The 11,177-nt window shown below is 45.5% G+C and overlaps 1 protein-coding gene across 1 annotated transcript; it reads left to right on the forward strand.

Moving 5' to 3' along the window:
• The first annotated feature begins 1,604 nt into the window (after nt 1-1,604).
• On the forward strand, nt 1,605-9,471 carry LOC138354360 (uncharacterized). Its single transcript, XM_069308524.1, has 2 exons — nt 1,605-1,756; nt 9,153-9,471. The coding sequence occupies exons 1-2, from the start codon at nt 1,605-1,607 to the stop codon at nt 9,469-9,471; spliced, it is 471 nt and encodes a 156-aa protein (XP_069164625.1).
• The last annotated feature ends 1,706 nt before the right edge of the window (nt 9,472-11,177 follow it).

Here is an 11,177-nt window from a genome sequence, read left to right on the forward strand (position 1 = left end):
TTGCTACTATTGGCTTGACTGTATGAACTATTGTGTCAACAAATCGTGTGTTATCGTAGTAGACTCTCAGAGGACGTTAATGACTCTGACCCTTCACCCTTCTCTTGACATGACATTAATAAAAGACAACTTCGCAAGACTGGAGGCAAAAAGAAGGAGAGTTCCAAGAATATTTACAATTCACAGCAAGCGGTTTCCCCTTGAACAACGTGTCAAAACATCAGCGATTTCTCAGCAAAACTGAATTACCGTACATATCCCAGAGATTTGTCCATATTATCTTCAGCAACATTATCAAAACAGAACCAGAATGGCAGTCCTGTTTTTTTACCAAGAGTAAAGATTCCGATCGTCACAGGCACCTGCAGTAAAGCCAATATGGGGATTATGTAAAAAAGTCTTTTTGACAACAATCAGGAACCTGGTCAGGTGCAGGACTAACAGCAACAAGGTCACCACGGCACAGGTAGTACTTGCGACAGAGCATACATAGCAAACATAACAATGGCCTTTGATTAGCATCAACAAATATGCGTGCCTTACCGATAACGTGAGACCCATTCTTGAATACGCGGCGAAGGCGTGGAAAGTTTACCTCATACAGGTCAAGTCAGAGATAGAAAACGTCCCATAGGGCTTGTTCCTCAGCTTAATTAGGCCTTGAGCTACGAGGCAAGACTGAGAGAACTTGATTTCACTGGAAGAGAGGAGACATAGGTGAGACATGATAGTGATATATAAGATGCTAAGGTAAATTAACAAGGTAGACAAAGCAGGATTGTTCAGAGTTCGGAACAGCAAAATGAGGGGGCTCGGATGGGTGCTGGAGTAACGGAGTTGTGAGAAAGAATATTTCCACTTGGGCTGGACGGTAGAGCGAGGGGTCTCCCTTCATGCAGATCAGCGTTCAATCCCCGACCATCCAAGTGGTTGAGCACCATGCCTTCCCCTGTCCCATCCCAAATCCTTATCCTGACCCCTTCCCAGTGCTATATATTCTAGTTGCTTGGCGCTTTTCACTGACAAGTTCCCCCAATGTTAGAACCGTTGCTAAGCGCAATAGGTTAAACAAAGAAATCGTCGAAACTAGCCCAATACACTATTTTAAATGTAAATATGATAAAAACATGGGAAGTGAGTCGTTGCCTTATTCTAAAAACGTATAAAAGGCGGAGCTACAGAAGCCAAGTTCATCCCTGAAAGCACATCTAGGTAAATACAAATAGGTAAGTGAATACAAGCACACACACACACACACACACACACACATACACACACACACACACACACACACACACACACACACACACACACACATATATATATATGTGGGGGGGGAATAAGTTAGTAGTTAGTAACAGTTGATTGACAGTTGAGAGGCGGGCCGAAAGAGCAGAGCTCAACCCCCGCAAGCACAACTAGGTGAATATACACACATGCTCACACTCACAGATACACAGGTGTAGGGAGCAGGAGGCCAGATACTAGGTACCATTTGGGAGATGAAATTCTTCAAAGATCAAAGAGAGAAAGACCTGGGGGTTGATATCACGCCAGACCTGTCCCCCGAAATCAAGAGGAAATCATCAGCGGCATATGCCAAGATGGCCAACATAAAAACGGCCTTTAGAAACTTGCGTAAGGAATCATTCAGAACCTTGTATACCACATATGTCAGACCAATCTTGGAGTATGCAGCTCGGGTATTTAGTGCAAATCTAGTCAAGCACAAGACTAAATTGAAGAAGGTTCAGAGGTTTGCCACCAGGCTAATACTCGAGCTACGAGGAGAGACTACGGGAACTAAACCTCACGTCGCTGGAAGACAGAAGTTAGTCGAGACATGATCACCACATACAAGATGGTGTGGTGATCATATCAAATATTAAATCGGTGATTTAATATTTTGTGTATAAACTATAACGTGAGTCTCAGTACTATAACATGTGTACTCAGTACAGCTATATCCGTACTCAAACCACCATTAAATGTGGACTCTCAGTCATATGCATAAAATATTGGAATACGATTGACATCACGTCTGGCTATCTTTCAAACCCTGCAAGTAGCCCTTGACTGCAGTAGCCCCTCAACCTGGGCTACTGTCTCTGATTAGTGTCACTTTAGTAGCCATTATCGGCACCAGAGAGATGAGACAGGTTAATGAAAGTTAATCTCGAGTAACCACAGCAGTCCGGCCGGCGCCCGACGGCCCTCAGCCAGCAGACTACATGTCCAGCAACTTGTAAACAAACCACTTGAGCTATTCGAAGACATGTGTGCGGGTACGGCATCCTCACAGCTCTGCAACTCTCAACACGTCAACAAAACGAAACACGATGCAACAGAATACATTATCAAAATATCACACACCATCTTCAACACTCAAACACAGAAACGAAGGATGTATCTATTAAATCGGCATTTACAACCAATTGGTAATCTCTTTTGGAGTAATAGGGTTTGAGGTTAACTTAGTGGAAAGTCGATTATAGCACTGACCTGTGAGTAATCTGGCTTTCCGCGTCAGGAGCCCTGATTCTGTCAGCAGGCAGCTAACTTCTGCGTCAGGAGCCCTGATTCTGTCAGCAGGCAGCTAACTTCTGCGTCAGGAGCTCTGATTCTGTCAGCAGGCAGCTAACATTCGCATCAGGAGCTCTGATTCTGTCAGCAGGCAGCTAACATTCGCGTCAGGAGCTCTGATTCTGTCAGCAGGCAGCTAACATTCGCGTCAGGAGCTCTGATTCTGTCAGCAGGCAGCTAACATTCGCGTCAGGAGCTCTGACTCTGTCAGCAGGCAGCTAACATTCGCGTCAGGAGCTCTGATTCTGTCAGCAGGCAGCTAAGACTCGCGTCAGGAGCTCTGATTCTGTCAGCAGGCAGCTAACATTCGCGTCAGGAGCTCTGATTCTGTCAGCAGGCAGCTAACATTCGCGTCAGGAGCTCTGATTCTGTCAGCAGGCAGCTAAGACTCGCGTCAGGAGCTCTGATTCTGTCAGCAGGCAGCTAAGACTCGCGTCAGGAGCCCTGATTCTGTCAGCAGGCAGCTAACTTCTGCGTCAGGAGCCCTGATTCTGTCAGCAGGCAGCTAACTTCTGCGTCAGGAGCCCTGATTCTGTCAGCAGGCAGCTAACTTCTGCGTCAGGAGCCCTGATTCTGTCAGCAGGCAGCTAACTTCTGCGTCAGGAGCCCTGATTCTGTCAGCAGGCAGCTAACATTCGCGTCTAAAGCGCCTATTCTGCATGGCTTGACCCCACCCATGCATACATAGTGAAACCATGTATACATAGAGGAGCAATGATACATTACACAACCATTAAACATTCACACTGCTGCATACCTGTTCAATGACATGGACCTTAATTTTATTCTTACTAATAATGAGATGTTAGTAATAATGAGATTATTATGATCAATGTCCATATGCTGCAAATGCATTAATTGATAATTAACGAGAGAGAGAGAGAGAGAGAGAGAGAGAGAGAGAGAGAGAGAGAGAGAGAGAGAGAGAGAGAGAGAGAGAGAGAGAGAGAGAGAGAGAGAGAGATTTCCGACCGGGACTGAAATAATTTAACAGCGTTTCTCTTCATCACATGCCTCTGTTCACCTAGAAATAATTGGGTGGGTTGCATCCTGGGGATAGTCAGTAGTTGGCCCCTAGCAGTAAGACACACACACACACACACACACACACACACACACACACACACACACACACACACACACACACACACACACACACACAAGCCCCGTATTAAACCTAGGGATGATTGAGTGGGAACTATTTCATTTAATATTCGTCTATGTTCGCCAAGCAGTAATTGGGGACCTGGGAGAAAACCGAGTACCGGGACATGTTCCAGGGCAAACTAGTAGGATAAGGGGGCATACCATGAGCTACCAGACGGGAATTAAAGCTGTCAGCCTGCTACAGGAGTCAGGAGGCTGGGTACAGCTGTAGTCAGGTGGGTACTTCTGTACCCAACTGTCAAAAAAGTGATACTTTTGTAGATTCATGAGTGATATACATGCCAATACAACCACAGGAGTGAATTATATACAATAACACGCTTGTATACAGAAGACAGACAGGTTATAATAGTGTTGGGTGGTACATACATACATACATATATATATATATATATATATATATATATATATATATATATATATATATATATATATATATATATATATATATATATGCATGTTCCATCAAGATCATCAAGGCAAATGGGGGACCTTCGACAAGCTGCCGGCTTTCTGTCCTCGTCGAGGCCACTAGGGGTTAGTGGCCCTCTGGTAAATCAGGTAAAATAATTTATAATATAAATTTATGACGATCATAGTTAAAGAAATATACAACAGGCAAAGTTGTATATTGACTAGGAAAATCAGATGGTCGGCAACTTGTTCTGGTATCACTGTCCACAGGTGAGGCGCGCGATGCGTTGCTGTTTTTATTTATTTATTTATTTATTTATTTATTATTTATGCATATACAAGAATGTACATAAGGAATGTGAGGATACAAATATGGTAATTACAGTCTTGTAAAGCCACTAGCACGCGCAGCGTTTCGGGCAAAACTGTTGTTTTAGATTCAGCTACTCTGAACAAAGGTTCCAATTAGCACGGGCTATGGTGATCCCGTAGAGGACTTAGTGGCACAGGAGTGAGGCTGTGATTGCGTCTGAGCATCTGCGTCACCGCGTTGCGCTGCTCAATCCCATTTAACAGTGAGTTAGCCAGTACAGATGGACAGCATGAGCCCGCTGGCCTCACGGCTGAGGTGCGCGCCAACAGCGGCGCTCGTTACAGGTTAAGCTCGTGATTAAATGTGTCCATTAGAGCTAAGCCCTTCAAGGGGACCTGGTGAGCACCTTTGGCGTTCGGTCAATTGAAAGTGGCGCCATTTTGTTCGAACATAACCAAAGTATTTGTCACCGTTCTAAAAATATATACACATGTATAAACGTTTGTGTTCTTAAATTATTTGTTTCATTTCACCTAAATCTCTTGTAATGTAAGATATTACCATTTTATGTTTGTGACAAAAATATTTGAATTAAATAGTCTGCTATTATTCCGACGCTTGCACTAGAGGCACACATAAACAGGACAACATCGGCAGCATATGAGACGCTGGTAAATATAAGAGCATCGTTTAGAAATCTCAGTTAGAACTCCTTCAGAGCAACTGATAATTTAACAATTGATAATAACAAACAGTTATGAGACCTATACTGGAATGTTCATCACCGGCATGGAATCCGCAGTTTGTGAAACATAAAGACTAAATTAAAGACAAGTTTGCAACAAGATTAATACCAGAGGTAATTAAGAGGGTTAAGATGTAATAATAGGCTAGTGGAACTAAATCTCACAACCCTGGTTGTTGTTGTTTAAGATTCGCTACTTGGAACAAAAAGTTCCAAGTAGCACGGGCTATGGTGAGCCCCTTGTGAACTTACCTGGCACAGGAGCGGGGCTGTAACTTTTTTTCACAACCCTGGAGGATAGAAGGAACAGAGGGGGATATGATCATAACATACAAAATAACGAGGCAAGAATAGCCTTTTCTAATTGAAAGTAGGACAAGAGGACACAGGTGGAAGCTGCAGACGTAAATGAGCAAAAGGAATGTGAGGAAATACTCGTAACTTGTCCGAGTAGTCAACAAGTGGAAGCCACCTCCGTCCATAACTGTAAGGCCAGATTTGCCAAAGAATTTGAGCGTCAAAAAAGTTAAATTGTAATTCAACAGGTATAACAAGGCTAATAGGCGGAGCATAAAGAGCTAGATCGCACTTCCACATAGGCACTGTTAGGTAAGCACCAACAACACTACCACCACCACCACCGACACTACCAGCATCACCACTATCACCACCTCCGACATGAACCAACCACCACCACCACCTGTGTTCCTGGTTTCCTATCCCCCAACGGTTGACGTCACGCCTACGAGAGTTCCTAGGCCAGAGAAAGAGAGAAACGGTATCACAGAGAGAGGACCTGGCTTTTCCTGGGCGTGAGAAGGGAACGCCCTCGTGACTGTACGCCCTCGTGACTGCACGCCTGCGTGACTCTGCACGCCTGCACATTGACACAGACTAACTAATACATCAACATCACGATATCTGGCTAGTCTCACGATAGTTCCGTGAGACTAGCCAGATAGTTTTAAAGTTATGCTGTTGATTTAGATTCAGCTACGCGGAACAAAAAGTTCCAAGTAGCACGGGCTATAGTGAACCCGTAGTAGACTTACCTGGCACAAGAGCGGGGCTGTATGTGGTAGTGAGAGATACTAGGCGGAGTTAATGACAGAACATCGGCGCATGGACCTGGGCGTTGCTACCACTGTTAGAACAACGTGAAAATTGTGTTAGCATTCCGTTGTGTGTTCGTTGGGATACCACGTACGTGGAAGGGGCGTTACAGGGATATGTGGGAAGGGTGTCACAGAGACACGTGAGAAGGGCGCCACTGAGATACCTTGGAAGGGCGAGACAGAGATACGTGGGGAGCATAACAGAGATACGTGGTTGGATGTCACAGATATACGTGGGATTGGAGTCAAAGAAATACGTGGGAGTGACATCACAGAGATACCTGTTAGGGGCACCACATAATCACGTGGCTGGGGCGCCACCACCGACGTGTGGCTGGCGGCGCTAGGAGCTAGGAGAGGGAGAGAGAGAAGAGAGGTGCATCTAGCGTGTGTGGTCTTCAATTACGTCTCGTCAAACATCAGGTCCTGCCGGGCCACCGCCGCCGCCTGCTCGCCCTCTGATTTACGCCGCCGACCCTACCTGCCAGCCCTCTATTAAGATCTTTGATTTTGCCGCTCTGCATCTGCATAACTCTGCCGTCACTTGGTAATGGATCATTCCATTTTTTGTGAGGGCGTTTGTATACAACTGCTTGAAATACAACAGCTACCGTCGATGAGTAGTGTATTCACGATTAGCTATCGTAAGCTAATGGTTCAATTTCTTATTTTTCATCTTGTCGCCTACAGAAAGTTTGAGTTATTTGGCATCCCTGGCTGTTAGCAGTAGAGGCTGCAGTCACACGTCATGAAACATTCATGGATTTGGGAGTCGCATTGTTCCAGAGTATGTTTGTTTAAGGCTGTCTTAAGGCTTGAGAGAGAGAGAGAGAGAGAGAGAGAGAGAGAGAGAGAGAGAGAGAGAGAGAGAGAGAGAGAGAGAGAGAGAGAGAGAGAGAGAGAGAGAGAGTGAGAGAGAGAGAGAGTGAGAGATAGCAAATAATTATTGAAAACTTGCAAAATCTTGCACAGTGCAATCATATCAGTCACGAAGATGACGCAGGTGTGCATTTGCTCCTTCGAGAGATAAAATGGCCAGCAGCTGACTCGAGGCTGACAGTAGGCCACAGCCAGGTCGCTGGTACAATAGCTGGTCCTCTAGACTGTCAGCAGCTGACCTTGAGGATGACGGTGATCCTCCACCCTGGTCGCTGGTACGATAGCTCGTCCTCCACACATTTATCCTCAGTCGTGCTGGCCACAAGAAAGTTATTTCCATGTTGGGAAACTCCTTTGTATCAGTTTTGTATTAGCAAATATACTGAGGTTGCATTCGTATGCATATGGCTACCTTAAAATCCCCATCTCGTAAGATATTTTGTCAGATTGGCATAGGTCCCTCTTTAGGAGGCCTGTTCGAGGACCGGGCCGCGGGGACGTTGAGTTCTGAAACCATCGCAAAGTCATCGCAAGGTAGGTAATCAGCTAGCCCTGGCTTGAAGGGCAGACCTCATCATATTGTTGAAACACCTCTCCATCAGGGGTCAACGGCAGGCACATCGATGCCTGCCGGGATGCCGTGGCAAGTTGAGGAACATGAGTGGCGTGGAACATATTTAGACGAGAGCCACTGAAGAACTTGTGTGCCAGTTGTCTTGAGATGTGGTAGAAATGTTTCTTGTGAGGGCTTGTTCAATTATTCTCTTATTAGGGGGTTCCTAAAACAGTTTTTGTTAGAGTGGGCACAGCTATTTTTCACACTTGTCCTGACGAACAGAAATATAGATATAAATAGAGAGGCAAATATTTCAAGTACACAGAATCATATATAAATCTACCCGGAGACAGACAAACAGACAAATAAACAGTAGAGATAAACAGGGGCGTCAACAGCCTAGCCCCACTCTGATCAAATATCACCATACAGGCTATCAGCGTAATTACTGAACGGGTGGTGTTAGGGTGTCATGCTTAACGAGAAAATTACCGGCTGTACCACGCCCGATACTATAAAGTAATTTCCACAGGTCCGGGAAGCCTTAGGTGAAGATAGTCATTTTCAACCTCGTTGGGCAGCAGACCTTGACGCTGTGCTTGGAGCGCACAGATAAAAAAACGACGCACTTATCGTAACAGCGTCGAGGTGGGTGGCAAGGAGCAACCATGACTAACACCTTTGTCCTCCTTCCGGGAGAACCCAATCCCAATCTGTCCTCTTACAAACAACGTCGCTTTTCGCTCGTTTGCGTCACATAAGGCCAAAAATTGTCGTACTAGAAAATGGAAGCGGCTCGCGAAAGTGTCGTACTGTCCCATTTTCTGTTTTGGATCAGCTGGAAGATTAGGATAAAGATACTTTGATTTTATCGTTTTAATGACGTTGGGAAACCTTAGGAGGACGGGCTGCACAGGACAGGAAGACAGGAAGGACGGGCTGCACAGGACAGGAAGACAGGAAGACAGGAAGCTTATTAGGCTTATCGAAGAGTTCCGACAACTGACCTCCATCAGGCTGCAACCCACAACAGTTGCCTAACTTCGAGTATCAATTGTTACTGCTAGGTGAACAAAGGCATCAGGAGTAGGAAACACCGCCAAACATCTCGCTCGGCCTGAGAGTCATATGGGTTGTATGCCGAGTATATTAACCACTGGTATGCAGACGAGGAGTCACAATAACGTAGCTGAAAAAGTTGACCAAACCACACACTAGAAAGTGAAGGGACGACGACGTTTCGGTCCGTCCTGGACCATTCTCAAGTCAAAAAATCGACTTGAGAATGGTCCAGGACGGACCGAAACGTCGGCGTCCCTTCACTTTCTAGTGTGTGGTTTGGTCAACCTCTGGTATATTTATAACCCCGAGGGTCTATAGCAGCTCCCAGTACCCAGTAGCCCTGAAGGAGTACCCAGTTGCTCTGAAGGAGTACCCAGTAGCCCTGAAGGAGTACCCAGTAGCCCTGAAGGAGTACCCAGTAGCCCTGAAGGAGTACCCAGTAGCCCTGAAGGAGTACCCAGTTGCCCTGAAGGAGTACCCAGTAGCCCTGAAGGAGTACCCAGTTGCCCTGAAGGAGTACCCAGTAGCTCTGAAGGAGTACTGGGAGCTGAGAAGCGCTAGTCATGTAGCCCTGAAGGGATACCGAGTCGTGTCTCTAAGGGGCCCGTGCTACACGGACTTCGTGGGAATGTACTAAACAAGTTATTACAGGAGGAATGTGGGAAACGAGGCTCGGAGGACGTGTTCCTGGGCGCTGCATACTGTATGTGGAGGCACTCCGTATGTGGAGGCACTTCGTATGTGGAGGCACTTCGTATGTGGAGGCACTCCGTATGTGGAGGCACTTCGTATGTGTATATATGTACTTAATTATATATATGCAATAAATACACTTTATATATTGTGTGTTACACCCAGGATTTTATATCAGAGTATGATGGTGTGGACCTGCGCGGGTTACATTAATATTTACCACTGCCTACGATCGTGGGGATTATAATTGAATGATTCCCGCTATTGAGCAATCCGTTCACTCAAATAATACATGATATATTAACGTAATCCCCCAACGTACAAATAACGTGGCACTATGCCAGCTTAGGAACAATCACCTTTGCCAGGCATAGGTCGGGAGGTTAGATTCGCGAGTTTTAATACGCCGTTTAAATTCCGTTGAGGCAACGCAAGAGGACGGTCTGAATATCTTGCTCAGTAAGGACGCCTTTAGTTTCATCATCTCCATGATTATCCAGTGTCACCGTCCTTCAAGGGGGGGCATGGAGGCCGACCCTGATCCCCTCCACTGACCCTTCGTTTACGCTCATCAGTCACCCTGCAAAGTTTGGTGATACGCTTTGTTTGTCAAGTTCTTTCGGTAGGTGAGCCTCGTGAGGTTATTTATGTTGTAGTTAATTAATCCCGCGTGGTTAGTTTATGTGGCAGGACAGCTTCTTGTTTACACCGTTTAGCGTGTGGTCATCTGTGTTTATTTTACGTTGCAGTGCAGCCTTTTTTGTTTACGATAATGTGGCAGGGTATCTTGCACCTAGTTTAATGTTGCTGGGTAGCCAGCCATTGCTAGCCTTAAGAGTTCGGGTAGCCCCTAGTCCTGTATGTTTGATAGTCCCCAGGGCGGGTGCCGTGTGGTGTGAGGGTAATAGAGATATGCTCTTTCCCCCCTCCCTTACCCTTCTGTAACACCGCTACGCTGGCAAGTAGATAAAAGGTCTTAATAGAGTTCTATCAGTGCTGGATCACACATCACTCTCTCTCTCTCTCTCTCTCTCTCTCTCTCTCTCTCTCTCTCTCTCTCTCTCTCTCTCTCTCTCTCTCTCTCTCTCTCTCTCTCTCTCTCAATCTGCAACTGATGGCTTATGGCTACATCACAATAACTATCGTCTCCAATTATGCGACCCCAACCTTGTACGACTAGACACATTGTTTTTAATATATATATATATATATATATATATATATATATATATATATATATATATATATATATATATATATATATATATATATATATATATATATATCGACCAGCTATTTAGTACCACCACCACCACGTCTGCAGTGATGCACGGGACATCGTTGCAACCGGTTTGCACAGTATTTCAGCAACTTCTTTAAGAATCCTTGTTGAGATCCCGTCAGGTTCCACAGCCTTTGTCTCGTCAAGTACCTCCAGCTGATCTCTTACCTCTTCCTCTGTCACTGCCATTGTACTCAGTTCCTGCTCTTAAGGACCCATCTCCATCTCCCATGTCAGGCCGCTGCTCGGGACCCACTTGGAGAGGGTTGAGGCTTGAGGGCTGAGTGCTGATGGTTGAAGGGTTAGAGATGAGGGCAGAGAGTTGAGGGATGAGGGATAAGAATTTGGGATTGAAGGTTCATCACTGA

Source organism: Procambarus clarkii, chromosome 62 (assembly GCF_040958095.1).
Source record: "Procambarus clarkii isolate CNS0578487 chromosome 62, FALCON_Pclarkii_2.0, whole genome shotgun sequence".
NCBI lineage: Eukaryota > Metazoa > Arthropoda > Malacostraca > Decapoda > Cambaridae > Procambarus > Procambarus clarkii.